This window comes from Erythrolamprus reginae, unplaced genomic scaffold (genome assembly GCF_031021105.1).
Source record: "Erythrolamprus reginae isolate rEryReg1 unplaced genomic scaffold, rEryReg1.hap1 H_65, whole genome shotgun sequence".
In the NCBI taxonomy this organism is placed as follows: domain Eukaryota; kingdom Metazoa; phylum Chordata; class Lepidosauria; order Squamata; family Dipsadidae; genus Erythrolamprus; species Erythrolamprus reginae.
Window position 1 is genome coordinate 82501 of NW_027248523.1, and position 16072 is coordinate 98572.

The window sequence follows — 16072 nt, forward strand, 5'->3', positions numbered from 1 at the left end:
TAAAGAAAAAATATATATAAAACCCCAGCAATTAAAACCATACAACACATACAGTTTATATAGTAGATAATGCATATTTTTGTGTGCCTGTGTGTAATTTGTAGGTGTCATATGGAGGGAAGAGAGGGAGATGATGGGAAAGAAAGGGGGAGGGAGGATGGAGGGAAAGAAAGGGAAGGAGGGAAGAGAGAAAAATGATTGGAAAGGAAAGGAGGAAGGGAGGGATGGAAGAAGGATGGTAGGAGGGAGGGGAGGAAGAAAGAAAGAATGGCTGGATAAAGAAAGGGAGGATGGAAAGAAAGAAAGGGAAGGAGGGAAGAGAGAAAGATGATTGGAAAGAAAAGGAGGAAGCAGGGAGGAAGGGAGGGATGGAGGAAGGAAGGATGAAAAGAAGGAGGGGTGGAAGGAAGGAAGGAAGGAAGGGAGAGAGGGAGGGAGGATGAAAAGAAGGGAAAAGGAGAGGGAAAAGAGGAAGATGATGGGGAAGAAAAGGACGAGGCAGGGAGGAAGAGAGGGATGGAGGAAGGAAGGATGAAAAGAAGGAGGGAGGGAAGGAAGGAAAGAAGGGAGGGAAGATGAAAAGAAGGAAAGAGGGGAGGGAATAGAGGTAGATGATGGGAGAAGAAAAGGACAAGGCATGGAGGAAGAGATGGATGGAGGAAGGAAGGATGAAAAGAAGGAAGGAGGGAAGGAAAAAAGGAAGGAAGGAAGGAAGGAATGGAGAGCGGGATGGAGGGAGGGAAGGAAGGAAGGAACGGAGAGAGGGAGGGAAGGAGGAGAGGAAGATGATGGAGAAGAAAAAGGAGGCAGGGAGAAAAAGATGAAGGAAGGAAGGAAGGAAGGAAGGAAGGAAGGAAGGAAGGAAGGAAGGAAGGAAGGAAGGAAGGCAAACATTACGTACAAACTACAGCGAATGGAAATAGCTCCATCATTTCTTCAAACGCATTTCTACTTTCCGCTAGATCTCCGCTCTTCTTAGAGAATGGCGTGAAGGAATGATTTGCTAGCACTCAGGTGGGAGAGAAACTTTAATAGCCCCGGCTGTAATTTTTGAAATAATCATTTGCCAAAATCAATGCGAGTCCTGGGGACTTTTGTTCCCCTTGACCAATCACAGAGGTTTATGGATTTCCATCCCCCTAATTCCCGCCCCCTTCTGGGAAATTGTCAATAGCAGCTTTGCTTCACTTACTTGAAAGGAGAAAGAGAGATTAGAATCTTTTGGGGGTTTTTTTTTCCAGATTATTTACATCCCCCAGGTTCTTCTGACGTCGGGAAAGAAAGAATAGTGAGAAAACTGTTTACATTTATCGCAAAGAGAGAGAAGGGATTGTTTCCAATGCGATGGAAACTCACGTCAGACAAACAGCTCTCAACTTACGACCAACGCAATCGGGACCGAGGTTTAATCTTGCTAAGCGATTGTGAAGAGAGGGGTGTTCAATTTTATGGGGGTTTTGGGGGGGCATAGACATGATACTGTGGCACAGATGATCCACTGGAACTTGTGCCGGAACTACCATTTACCAGTGGCAAAGAACTGGTGGGATCATAAGCCCGAAAAAGTGGTCGAAAATGAGCAAGCAAAACTACTGTGGGACTTCCGACTTCCGACTGACCGAATTCTGAAGCATAGCACACCAGACATTGTGATCGTGGAGAAAAAGAAAGTATGGATCACTGACATCGCAATCCCAGGAGACAGCAGAATTGAGGAGAAGCAGCTAGAGAAATTAGTGAAATACAAAGATCTAAAAATCGAGCTGCAACAACTCTGGCATAAGCCAGTGAAAGTGGTCCCAGTGGTCCTTGGCACGCTGGGCGCAGTGCCAAAGGATCTCAGCGGACATTTGAAAACCATCGGAATTGACAAAATCTCCACCTGTCAATTGCAAAAGGACGCTTTACTGGGATCGGCAAACATAATTCGCCGCTACATCACGCAGTCCTGGGTGCTTGGGAAGCGTCCGACTGGTGATGAAATACGAAATCCAGCATAGTGATCTCGTTTGCTGTGTTGTACTGACATAATAATAATAATAATAATAATTATTATTATTATTATTATTGTTGTTGTTGTTGTTGTTGTTGTTATTATTATTATTATTATTATTATTATTATTATTATTATTATTATTTATTAGATTTGTATGCCGCCCCTCTCCGAGGACTCGGCGCAACTTACAACAGAATACAATATCACAAATCCAATATTTTTAAAAAGCACATAAAAACCCCATTATTAAAACCATACAACTCAGCCATACCATACACAAATGTACCATAGCTTGGGGGTAACTCAGTTACCCCATGCCTGGCGACATAGGTGGGTTTTGAGTAGCTTACGAAAGGCAAGGAGGGTGGGGGCCGTTCTAATCTCCGGAGGGAGTTGGTTCCAAAGGGCTGGGGCTGCCACAGAGAAGGCTCTTCCCCTGGGTCCCGCCAGACGACATTATTTAGTCGACGGGACCCGGAGAAGGTTGATTCTGTGGGACCTTATCGGTCGCTGGGATTCGTGCAGCAGAAACCGGTCTCGGAGATATTCTGGTCTGATGCCATGAAGGGCTTTAAAGGTCATAACCAACACTTTGAATTGTGACCGGAAATTGATCGGCAACCAGTGCAGACTGCGTAGTGTTAGTGTAACATGGGCATACCTGGGGAAGCCCATGACTGCTCTCGCAGCTGCATTCTGCCCGATCTGAAGTTTCCAAACAATTTGCACTGAAAGATATTGAAACAAAATGCACAGCCTGGTAGTAAAAGGTCGATTCTGTGGGACCTCATCGGTCGCTGGGATTCGTGCGGCAGAAGACGGTCCCGAAGGAGCACGCAATGCAGTCAAAGCTGCCACATGGAGTGCGCCGGTGGCGGCAGTAGTAGCAATCCACCCCTGGCATGGAGCCATCTATAGCAATGAAGAAAAACCAACAACGCAGGAGCTTAAATAATGGCAGTTGGTTCGCAACTCGCCCTCATTCACAGATTCCTCGCTGCTGGCAGGGTTTTCACGCCGTGCGGTGCCACCTTGAAAGCGGAGTCAGCTCACACTCGTTTCTCTGAGTCAGCAACTGTTGAAGAAGCTGATTTTGAGAAACAGGAGGGGAAAAAATCCAACAATCGACTTAGGCCTGTCAGCCAGTTTTCAAGCAAGTCGCAAAATCACCCTTTCCAACCCTGGAAAAAAATATGACCTTAACAATATGACCATTGGAAGATCGTGTGGGTTTTTTTTATAAATAATCAGATGAGAAACCCTTATTTAAATAGACCCCAAAAAAATAAACAGCTCCCACTAATTTAATAGTCATAATGGAATCGTCAGAGATGAATATGCTAACGATGCAAATAAAAGAGAAGGAAGAAACAGATTTTTACAAAATCTGGGAGAAACTACTCAATTGGTTGGACAAGAAAAATAAAACAAAACAAGATAAGTAGTATAGAGGTAATCTAAATGAGAATTTGCAGACAATGGTAATATATAATTGATAATTAACATTGTTTTGGGGATATATTGCTGCCACAATTATTATTACTAGGATGAATAAGACTTGTTAAATTTTTGGAATTGCAAAAAGAAAATGATACGTATATCTCTATACGTTAGACAATGAGTATTGGTGTATGAAAGGAAGATATGATAGAACTGTGATGTTTTTTACTTTCTGGTTTAAGTATGCAGAGTTGTAAGATGCTGTAGTTATATATATGTACATACATACATACATATATAAATATAAATGTATATGTATATGTGTGTGTGTGTGTATGTGTATAGATAGATAGATTGTTCTGAGTTCGGGTTTTATCCCGTGTAGTATTTTGAGTGTCTATGCGACGTTTCGGTGAAATCACATTCACCATCATCAAGCTGAAGTTGTTAGCTTTGTGCTGCCGTAGTTCTAAGCTTTCTAGACCCAGGATTGTTAGTCTATTTTCGTAGGATATTCTGTTTCGAGTGGAGGAGTGAAGGGCTCTTCTGGTGAAGTATCTTTGGACATTTTCAAGGGTGTTGATGTCTGAGATGTTATATGGGTTCCAGACAGATGAGCAGTAGTCTAGGATGGGTCTGGCAAAAGTTTTGTAGGCTCTTGTGAGTAGTGTGAGATTGCCTGAGCAGAAGCTGCATAGGATCAGGTTAACAACTCTAGAAGCTTTTTTGGCGATATTGTTGCAGTTAGCTCTGATGATGTTCCCTCGTTGGGTCATGAAGCATCCACAAAACCCAACCAAGCTCAGAGACCACCAAAGATCCCCATCGTTCAACCTTGAGCCACAAATATTCTCTTCCACCCATCTCAGTTGTCCACCATGTTTCTCCTTCTTTCCGCAGCCAACAACATCTGCTTCTACGGAGAATGCTCCTACTATTGTTCGACCGAGCATGCGCTTTGCGGCAAACCGGACCAGATTGAAGGCTCCATGGCGGCCTTCTTGCCCGACTTGTCTTTAGCCAAACGGAAAACCTGGAGGAACCCCTGGCGACGTTCCTACCATAAACGCAAGAAAGCTGAGTAAGTGTTACAGGGAAGAGCCAGCCCGCTGCTTTGGCTGCAAACCCCACGCGCCAAGCTGTCAGTTCTCCGTCATTGCCTGCCCAGGTTTTAATTCCACCGCCGCTGAGCAGAACGAAGGCATCAGTTTGCCAAATGCAGAAGAGACACTGTGGGAAGAACACACACACACACACACAAAAGCAGAGGCTGGTCTGAGATATGTCGGCTTTATCTGCACAGCCCAGGCGTTCATTAAAACCCAGATGGTGTGCCTGCCGGGTTGGTTCTAAAATCTGAAACCAAACAATCTCCAGGCAGCTTGGATAAAACTTTACCACTTGTTAAACTAGAATACAACTTTATTTTGCACTTATATTGCAGGTTTGGGAGAAATAATATTTTCCCTGCTTTTTCCCCCTGGCATTAATTTATTCATTGAGAAAGGAGGGGAGGGGAGGAGAAGAAAGGACAGGACAAGACAATAAGGCTAGGGTAGGGTAGGTAGTAGTAACAGCAGTTGTTTTGTTGGGCTCTCTGGTAGACTCCTCCCAAAAATTCACAGGTACAAATTGCAGACACACACACGTTTGAAAATTCAAAACAATGTTCTTTATAATGAAAATTCAATTAAACCAAGCCCTCTTTTGGTATAGCACAGAACACTGGTCTCCAAACAAACTGGTAATTTGTACAAGTCCCTTATCAGTTCTGTAATACTTAGCTTGCAGTTGTGAGGCAATTCACAGTCCTTCTTCTTTCACAAAGTGACACACACTTTGCTCTGCTTTAGTTTCAAAGCGGGGGGAAATCAGCACACAAAAGGTCAAAGTCAGTAAAGCAGTCACGAAACACAACGATCAGATAATCCTCCACAATGGCCAAACCCACAGGCTGCTCTTTATAGCAGCCTCACTAATGACCACAGCCCCACTCAACCACAGGTGGCCTCATTTTCTTTGATAATAATCTCTCAGTTGTTGTTGCCTATGCATCGCTCTCCGCATGCGTGGCTGTATCATTAACTCTTGTTCTGAATCCAAGGAGGAGCGAGAGAATTGATCTCCTTCTGAGCTGTCTGCCATACTCTCCTCCTCCCTGTCACTCATGTCTTCTTGGTCAGAGGAGCCTTCATCAGCAGATTCCACCGGGAGCAAAACAGGCCTGCAGCATGTGGATGTCTCCCCCACATCCACAGTCCTTGGGGCAGGAGCTGGGCCAGAGCTAACCACAACAAGTAGTAGTAGTAGAAGGAGGAGGAGGAGGAGGAGGAGGAGGAGGAGGAGGAGGAGGAGGAGGAGGAAAGGGAAATGGAGAGAACTGTTGGTGGCTAAACTTCCCAATCTGTATTTTTTTTTCTTCTAATCCAGGTGGGAAGTTGATCCAGAATATTGCGAAGAGGTTAAGCAAACGCCACCTTACGACCGGGGAACCAGGATCTTAGATATAATGGACATGACCATATTTGATTTTCTGATGGGTATGTTTGTCGCCTTCTGAAATGGGGTAGTGCTCTTAGAATTTGGGCAATTCTCAGAGCAATATTCTGAATTCTATTCTACTCTACTCTACTCTATTATTATTCCATTCTATTCTGTTTTATTCGACATTCTCTTCTCTTCTGAATTCAATTCTATTCCATTCTACTCTACTCTATTATTATTATTATTCTATTCTATTCTGTTCTAGTCTATTCTGCATTCTCTTCTCTTCTGAATTCGATTCAATTCAATCCTATCCTACCCTATTCTATTCCATTGTTAGAATGTGTATAATTTTGCTGCTAGTTGTTGTTTTGGCTTATTTCGCAGTAGCGCAACATTAGTGACTTTCTAAGGTGATGCAAATAGAAGAATGTCCAAGTTGGAAGGGACCTTGGAGGTCTTCTAGTCCAACCCCTGCTCTAAGAAGGAGACCTTATGCCATTTGAGGCCAACAGTTGTCCAATCTCTTCTGTTGGAGGATCCACAACTTCCGAAGGCTTCTCTTGACCAATTCTTTTGTCAGGAAACTTCCTCTTTGTTCTAGGTTGGTTTTGATCATGGGATATAGGATCGCAAGGCAGCCCTGTTTCACCCTGAAAGGCATCGGAGAGCCAGAATGGTGCTTGATATCCTGCTCCAGCAGGGGGATAGACTAGAAGACCTCCAGGGTCCCTTTCAAGCCTATTATTCTATGTTCTGTGTTTGTATATTATAACGCTGGGGAACATCAATTTCATTGTCTTAAATCTGTGCCTTGTTTTCAAATAACTTTTGACCTCTGGATCCAAAAATAACCACATTTTGTGTTTATCATGTCAACTTTTTAAACTACCCTCAAAAGTCATACAAATTGTGCGTATAAAGGAAAGTCAAGTCAAAACTTGCCAAATATACTGTTTACAAAGAATAATTTTATTCATTCAAAGGCTATAATAGTTACTGCAAGTTAAATTGGGTTCATACAAATAGTTGGGGTTTTTTAATCGAATGGTAATTATACATATTAAAGTAAAAAAAATTGCTTTTTTAAAAAAATATACTTTATTAATTTTTCCATAAAAAGACATACAAACTCACAAAGATTTAAAACACATAGTACAATTACAATTACCCCTCTTTCCTTGAAGTCAATTTTTAATAGAGAAAAAAGGATATATTCTTAAGTCTTTAAATCAACATAATATTTTAAGTGAAAAGAAGAATTTTGTCTACATATTCTAATAAACATAGGGTTGAGTTAATAATAAAAGAAAAAAGAAAAACCAACAGCAACAACAACAAAAGATATAAGTAACATTTAGATATATTCATGCAATTTTCGTAACCTTAATTTTAATTTTATTTTTATCTATCCATGTATAAACTTTATTCCAAATAATATAAAAATCAGATTCTTCTTGATCATTCAGCCTTCTTGTCATCATATCCATCTCTGCACAGTCCAAAATTTTGCTTATAGCTTTTTCTGGAGTGTTTTATTTATTTGTTTGTTTGTTTGTTTGTTTGTTTGTTTGTTTGTTTGTTTAGTTAGTTAGTTAGTTAGTTAGTTAGGTAGTTAGTCCAATACATAATACACATTGAAGAGAATAGATAGGTAGTAATATAACTAAAGAAACAAATAGAAGAAAAGATATAAAAGTATATGTGAACAAATTTGAAAGGAAGAAAAGATAAATGAGATAAGGAGAGACAATTGGACAGGGGACGGAAGGCACACTGGTGCACTTATGCACGCCCCTTACTGACCTCTAAGGAACCTGGAGAGGTCAATCGTGGATAGTCTAAGGGAAAAATGTTGGGGGTTAGGGGTTGACACTACTGAGTCAGGTAATGAGTTCCACGCTTCGATAACTCGGTTGCTGAAGTCATATTTTTTACAGTCAAGTTTGGAGCGGTTAATATTAAGTTTGAATCTGTTGCGTGCTCTTGTGTTGTTGCTGTTGAAGCTGAAGTAGTCATTGACCGGTAGAACGTTGCAGCATATGATCTTGTGGGCAATACTTAGATCGTGTTTTAGGCGACGTAGTTCCAAGCTTTCAAGACCTAGGATTGATAGTCTGCTTTCGTAGGGTATTCTGTTTCGAGTGGAGGAGTGAAGGGCTCTTCTGGTGAAGTATCTTTGGACATTCTCGCTTGATGCTCCAACAAGTCAGCCATCCTATGTACATCCCATCTACTTTGATACTGTACCTCAATGACCTTCAAATCTTGGTGGAATCACTCATCACTGACTGTGGACAGATTTTCTGGGATGTTAGCAAGATGGCTATGTAAACAATGCAATTTGATGCTCATGTTGCTAAATTAACTATATTTGTTTGTTTGTTTGTTTGTTTGTTTGTTTGTTTGTTTGATTGATTGATTTTTATGCCGCCCTTCTCTTTAGACTCAGGGCGGCTTATAACATGTTAGCAATAGCACTTTTTTTAAACAGAGCCAGCCTATGGCCCCCACAATCCGGGTCCTCATTTGACCCACCTCGGAAGGATGGAAGGCTGAGTCAACCTTGAGCCGGTGATGAGATTTGAACCGCTGACCTTTAGATCTACAAGTCAGCTTCAGTGGCCTGCAGTACAGCACTCTACCTGCTGCGCCACTGCGGCTCATATATATATTATATATAAGGTGTAGAGGAAAAAAACTTGACGCGGTAGAAGAAAACTAACTACAGTTTTGAAACCAGCATGCCTAATTAACTATAAAAAAGCTCAAAAAAATCAAACAGAAACCGTTTTACAAATTGTTCCCTTGTGATTTGCTTAAGATCTCCAACATGACATTCCGCTAAACATTATTATTTTTTTCTTATTTTCCCTCCTCTTTACAGGTAACATGGATCGACACCACTACGAGACCTTTGAGAAGTTTGGAAATAATACTTTTATTATCCACCTAGACAATGGAAGAGGGTAATTATGGGAGAGGAGGGATGGAATTGGTTGCTCCTACTTAAATCTTTCTTCTTTTATTCTGGCATAGTCTTCACCACTTTTCTTTTGACTAAAAAAAGATGTAAATATGCCCATTAGGTCACTTAACCAAAGCACTAGTTTTTCTAGCTCAGAATTCCACAATCTATATAGGTCGTCCTCACTTAGGGACCACAGTTGGGACCATCAACTTAGTCATTGATTTGGACCAAGGGATAGATGGAGAACTCATCATATTTGCAGATGACACCAAACTGACAAGGAATAGCCAGTACTCCAAAAGACAGGCTCAAAATACAGAAGGATCTTGACAGACTTGAACATTGGGGGCTATCTAACAAAATGAAATTCAGTGGTGAAAAAAATATAAGGTTCTACATTTAGAATAGAATAGAATTTTATTGGCCAAGTGTGATTGGACACACAAGGAATTTGTCTTGGTGCAGATGCTCCCAGCGTACATAAAATAAAATATACATTCGTCAAGAATCATGTGGTACGACACTTAATGATTGTCATAGGGGTCAAATAAGCAATGGAGAAGCAATATTAATTAAAATATTAGGATATAAGCAACAAGTTACAGTCATACAGTCAACATGGGAGGAAATGGGTGATAGGAATGATGAGAAAAACTAGTAGAATAGAAGTGCAGATTTAGTAGAAAGTCTGACAGTGTTGAGGGAATTATTTAGGCAACAAAAACCGTAAAGTATATGTGGTACCTTGCTAAACAATAGTAACTGTGAGAGGCATCCTGGAGTTCTAGTGGACAACCATTGAAATAGGAGCCAGCCGTGTGCAGCAGCTGCCAAAAAAGCCAACACAGTTCTAGGCTGCATCAACAGAGGGAGAGAATCAAGATCATGCAGAGGGTTAATACCACTTTATAAGCCCTTGGTAAGGCCACACTTGGAATATTGCATTCAGTTTTGGTTGCCATGATGCAAAAAGGATGTTGAGACTTTAGAAAAAGTGCAGAGAAGAGCAAAAAAGATGATTAAGGGACTGGAGCCCAAAACATATGAAGAACAGTTGCGGAACTGGGCATGGCTAGTTTAATGAAAAGAAGGACCAGGGGAGACATGATAGCAGTGTTCCAATATCTCAGGGGTTGCCCCAAAGAAGAAGGAATCAACCTATTCTCCAAAGCATCTGAGGGTAGAACAAGAAGCAATGGGTGGAAATTAAACTAGGAGAAAAGTAACTTAGAACTAAGGAGAAATTTCCTGACAACTAGAACAATTAATCGGCGGAACAGCTTGCCTCCAGAAGTTGTGAATGGTCCAACACTGGAAGTTTTTAAGAAGAGGTTGGATAACCATCTGTCTGAAATGGTGTAGGGTTTCATGCCTAAGCAGGGGGTTGGACTAGAAGACCTCCAAGGTCCCTTCCAACTCTATTATTCTATTCTATGACTGTTCTTACGATCCCAGTCTGACTTTCCGTTGCTTTACAGACCTGTGAATGTTGACGAGAAGCAATAATATTTTCTTTGAAGTCTTGTGGTGAGGCCGGAGGCCTGCCCACGTTTCCTGCAAAACACCTCTTTGGCTTCAGTCTTAAAGTCCAGCCCATGACTAAAACCATTGCCTTAAAGAGTCAATTCAGTTCCTGCCCTGACTTTTGGCCAAGAATTTGAGACAGAAAGTATCTCTCTTCCTGAATGGTTCTTGTGTTCTTATTTCTTGCAGGTTTGGGAAATATTCTCACGACGAACTGTCTATCTTGGTGCCTTTAAATCAGTGTTGTCGGTAAGTTTGGCATTTATTTATTTTTACTTCTCTTCACGGGGATCATTGGGGGAGGATTTCGAAGTGTAAACATTGGGAGAGGATTTTGGAGGCTGTTCGAGAGATTTGAATAGAGATTTGAATAGAGATCGAGAGCTAATAGAGATTCAGATAAATAGATGGCAGATAGATAGATAGATAGATAGATAGATAGATAGATAGATAGATAGATAGATAGATAGATAGAGGATAGATAGATAGATAGATAGATAGATAGATAGATAGATAGATAGATAGATAGGGTGGATAGATGGACAAATGGAAAGATAGATGGTTGGAGCAAGACATACTCACACAATGGATGGATGGATAGATAGATGATAGATGATAGATAGATAGATAGATAGATAGATAGATAGATAGATAGATAGATGTCAGAGAGAGATGAAAGATGAGGTAGGTAGGTAGTGAGAGAGAGATGATGGATGGTAGCTGTAGATGATAGAGATGAAATGACAGATGATTAGATAGATAAATGATTGATAGACAGACAGACAGACAGACAGACAGATAGATAGATAGATGATGGATGTTAGCTGTAGATGATAGAGATGACATGATAGATAGATGATAGAGAAATGATAGATGGATGGATGGATGATGCATGGTTAGATGATTAAATGATTGATGGATGGATGGATGGACGGACAGACGGATGGACAGACAGGCAGACAGATAATGATGGATGCATGGTTGCATGATGGAGAGCGAGAGAGAGAGAGAGAGAGAGATGATAGATTAAGATGGATTGATGGTAGAGAGAGAGAGAGAGAGAGAGAAAGACAGACTGACAGACAGATAGATAGATAGATGTCAGTTCTGCCAAACATAGTTCTAAAAAAACAGAAAACCCATAGCCCAACCATGTTTCCCCTCTCACCTTCCAACTGCTTCTTCCTGCTAGAATACGGAAGTCCACCTACCTACGTCTGCAGCTCCTGGCCAAAGAGGAGTACAAGCTCAGCCACCTGATGGAGCAGTCTTTGCTGGAGGACAAAATCGCCCCCATCTTGTACAAGCTACACCTGGAAGCGATGGATCGGAGGCTCCGGATAGTCCTGCAGGCCGTCAGGGACTGTATAGAGAAAGGAAGTTACAACAAGGTGGTGGAGAATGACTTTGCCTCCCCTAGGAGCACCACCATCACGACCGAGAGGTAGTGACCAGCCCGGGACAGAACTTCCTTCAATGCTGCTGAAGAAAGACCGGACACGTCGACCAAGCCACCATCCCGACAGTCTTCGCGGAAGACTGTGCGTAGGCCGCCTTTGAATTCAGTGAATTCATAAACCGCTCTTCTAATTGTTCTCCAAGTAGCTAAGGCGTCGTAGACTCTGCAACGGATTAAGACCGAGAATAACGGGTAGCTCGGCCATCAAACAATCCTCGGGGTAATCCACATGTTCTCAGTGGACGTGGTCACCCACCTACCGTGTCGTTGCTCTTGTTTTTATTTCCATCCAGCCTCACTTGCCTTAGGTTCTAAATTATTCCCCATCGTCAACGAGGGCTCTGGAGTCCACCTGTGGGCGGAGCTTCTGGCAAGCCCCACCTCCCCTGGTGATTTCATGCCCCGCCCTCTTTTCCCAATCCTCCAATGCAAGTGGCACACACACATACCGCTGGGAACATCCGTTAGGAAATGCCAAAAAAAAAATCATCCGTATATTTTGGAATCGATTGCATCGGGCGGAAATGGAATCCGCTTGGCCCTCATTTGCGTGTTTTTCCAAACCAATCTTGTCGAATTAGGAAAAATTAAAATAACGGAAGATTATTGCAAAACGGGATCTTCTCACCAACCCACCGGCAGGAGCAAACCTTCTTATTCCGTCCCTGCTTTTTCCTTTGTACAGAAAGCCCGTCTTTATTTAATATTTTGTATTTATAGAGGAGACGGTCATGTTGCATTGTTCTTCTTCTTCTTCCCAATAAACGGGAAAGGCTACCTTTGGACGAGGAAGGGAATGGCCCACAAGGTGGTCTCCAAAAGGATTCCAGAGAAGAGACATCCCAGCTCGGGTTGCTGCTTTGAATCTATCCTAGATTTGAATCTAGGTTTGTGGGTGGTTTGGGTAGCGAAAGAGGGGAATGGATCAGGCCGGTGATGGCGAACCTATGGTACGGTTGCCATTGGTGGCCCATAGAGCCATATCTGCTGGTATGCGAGCCGTTGCCCTAGCTCAGCTCCATGTATGTGCCAGTCAGCTGATTTTTGGCTCGCACAGAGGCTCTGGGAGGGCGTTTTTGGCTTCCAGAGAGCCTCCAGAGGGATGGGGAAGGCATTTTTCCATCCCTCAGCTCCAGGGAAGCCTTTGGAGCCTGGGGAGGGCAAAACACGAGCCTACTGGGCCCACCAGAAGTCGGGAAACAGGCCATTTCTGGCCTCCAGAGGGCCTCCACGGGGCTGGAGAAGTGGAGGAAGCTGTTTTTGCCCAGCCCAGGCATTGAATTATGAGTATGGGCACTCACACATGCGCGATAGTGCGCACCCATGCTCTATTGGCACCTGGGGGGGGAAAGGTTCGTCATCACTGAATTAGGCCTTTGGAAACTGTGAGCTTTTTGGGGAGGCAAAGGTTAAACTCTAAATAAAGGGGAGGCGAGGAAGGGTCAGGAATGGAGAAGGCCACGGGACGGACGTTTTCCTTCAACGTGGTCGTCAATTCTTTCTTTTTCGCGTCGACTTTCAAGGCGTTTGCCTCCTTTTCTTTTGCTCCTTCGTGGCCAACAGTCTCGCCAGTAATTCCAAGGTGGAGCCTGCTATAATTAAGTAAAGAAAAAGCACTCCCACCCACCCAGCTACCTGAGAAAGGACCACTCTCTCTGCAGGAGGGAAGCAGTTTTTTCGTCGAAAAGAAGAGCGGGACGATCCGTGCATCGGCGAGGATACTTGAATGCGGTTTGACAGAGTGACGTTTAAAACAAAACGGGGGGGAAAAACAATCCAACAACCACAGATAAATTGTACTATTTATCCAATCCAAAAGTCGCAGCTCTTTTCTTCTCTTTTCTGGACTGGGGAAGCTGAGCTGCTACTTTTTTTCTCAAGTCTGCTTTTGATAGTTTTCTTTGATGTAAATATATACATATCCAAGTTTAAAGGGGAAAAAAAACACAGATTAAAGGGGGGAAAGAGCAGCTGCTTTCCACGGCAGTAGAATTTTATGGCTTCCTTCTTTCTTTCTTTCTTTCTTTCTTTCTTTCTTTCTTTCTTCCTTCCTCCTTCCTCCCTCCCTCCTTCCTCCTCCTATCCTCCCTTCCTCTATCCCTCCTCCCGTCACCCTCCCACTCCCTTCCTTCTTCCTTCTCTTTCTTTCCTTCCCTCCCTCTCTTCTTCCATCCTCTCTCCTCCCTTCTTTCCTTCTTTCTCTCTCCATCCTTCTTTCTTTCCTTCCTTCTTCCTTCCTCCCTTCCTTCCTCCTCCTCCTCCTCCTACTCCCTGTATTTTTCTTTCCCTCCCTCCTCCCTCCCTCCCTTCTTCCTTCCTTCCTCATTCCTTCCTCCCTCCTTCCTCCTCCTTTCCTTCCTTCCTCTCTCCCTCCTCCCTTCCCCCTCCCTCTCCCTTCCTTCTTCCTTCATCTCCTTTCCTTCCATCCTGTCTCCTTCCCTCCCTCTCTTCTTCCATCCTCTCTCCTCCCTTCCTTCTTTCCTTCTTTCTCCCTCCTTCTTTCTTTCCTTCCTTCCTCCTCCTCCTCCTCCCTGTCTTCTTCTTTCCCTCCCTCCTCCCTGTCTTCTTCCTTCCTTCCTCCTTCCTTCCTCCTTCCTTCCTCCCTCCCTCCTTCCTCCTCCTTTCCTTCCTTCCTCTCTCCCTCCTCCCTTCACCCTCCCCCTCCCTTCCTTCCTTCTTCCTTCATCTCCTTCCTTCCTTCCATCCTGTCTCCTTCCCTCTCTTCTTCCATCCTCTCTCCTCCCTTCCTTCTTTCCTTCTTTCTCTCTCCCTCCTTCCCTCTCTCTTTTCCTTCCATTCTCATTCCTCCCTTCCCCTCCCGCCTTTCTTTCTTTCTTTCTTTCTCTCTTTCTCTCTTTCTTCTTCCCTTCCTTCCTTCCTTTCTTTCTCCTCCTTTCCGTGGATTTGTTTGCAGTGTGGTCCCAGTGCAATAAAGATATGTCAAATACGTGGCCTCTTTGATTCCACTTGTCTCAACAGAAACCGGCTCAACGCCCAGAGTTGTTTCTTTCTCTCTCTCTCTCTCTTCCTTCTTTTTTCATTTTTTTGAAGCAGGAGTTTGAACTCACCCCACCCCCCTTGACCTGCCTGAGCCTGTCCCAGAATGGGGAGTCTTAAGTCACATTAATTCACCCAGATGCCTCTGGCTTGAACAGGCAGCTCCCCCCCCACACACACACACACAAATGGTGCCTCTCAGACTGCAGAAATCTTTCTTTTTCTTTGCCTGCCCAAGTCTGTCCTTGTTTTTTTCTGGCTTCACGTGAGAATTAGCAATAGCAAAGTGGTATAGACTTATATATCGCTTCACGGTGCTTTTACACCCCCTCTCTAAGCGGTTCCTCCAGAATCGGCCCCTTGCCCCCAACAATCTGGGTCCTCATTTGACCCACCTTGGAAGAATGGAAGGATGGAAGGGAGGGAGGGAGGAATAACAATAGCATTTAGACTTATATACCACTTCACGGTGCTTTTACAGCCCTCTCTAAGCAGTTTACAGAATCAGCCCTTTGCCCCCAACAATCTGGGTCCTCATTTGACCCACTTTGGAAGGATGGAAGGCTGAGTCAACCTTGAGCCGGGGGTGAGATTTGAACTGCTGAACTACAGCCAGCAGTCAGCTGAAGTAGCCTGCAGGGCTGCACTCTAATCACTGCACCACCCCAGCTCTTCTTAAAATGGGGGAGGAAGGAAGGAAGGAATTCAATTCAATTTATTAGATTTGAATGCCGCCCCTCTCCGAAGACTCCGAAGGAAGGAGGGAAGGAGAATGGAACAGAGGGAGGGAGGATGGAAAGAAAGAAAAGGAAGGAGGGAAGAGGGAGATGACTGGAAAGAAAAGGAGGGAGGGAGGATGGAAGGAAGGAAGGAAGAAAGGAATGATGGCAGGATGGAGCAAGGGAGGGAAGGAAGGGAGGGATGGAGGATGGAAAGAAGGAAAGGGAAGGAGCGAAGAGAGAAAAATGATGAGATTTGAACTGCTGAACTACAGCTAGCACCAAGGAGCTCTAACCGCACTCTAACCACTGTGCCACCCTGGTTCTTTAACACCCTCGTATTCTTTCCCAGGGCTGAAGCCTACAATTTACTGTACTTTTTGGAGTATAAGACACACCTTAGTTTTGGGGGAGGAAAATAGGGACAAAATAATCTGCCCACCAGGTATTCATCAGGCTAGTCCTTAGTCTAGTCAGCTTCA

The 16072-nt window shown here is 43.5% G+C and overlaps 1 protein-coding gene across 1 annotated transcript in view; it reads left to right on the forward strand.

Moving 5' to 3' along the window:
- Window positions 1-14821, forward strand: part of LOC139155810 (extracellular serine/threonine protein kinase FAM20C-like) — a 79213-nt gene extending 64392 nt beyond the window's left edge. The window contains exons 6-10 of the mRNA XM_070731097.1: window positions 4337-4517; window positions 5867-5976; window positions 8808-8889; window positions 10605-10664; window positions 11608-14821. Of these exons, the coding sequence (XP_070587198.1) occupies window positions 4337-4517; window positions 5867-5976; window positions 8808-8889; window positions 10605-10664; window positions 11608-11863 (689 nt within the window). The 3' untranslated portion in view covers window positions 11864-14821. The remainder of the gene's footprint in view (window positions 1-4336; window positions 4518-5866; window positions 5977-8807; window positions 8890-10604; window positions 10665-11607) is intronic.
- The last annotated feature ends 1251 nt before the right edge of the window (window positions 14822-16072 follow it).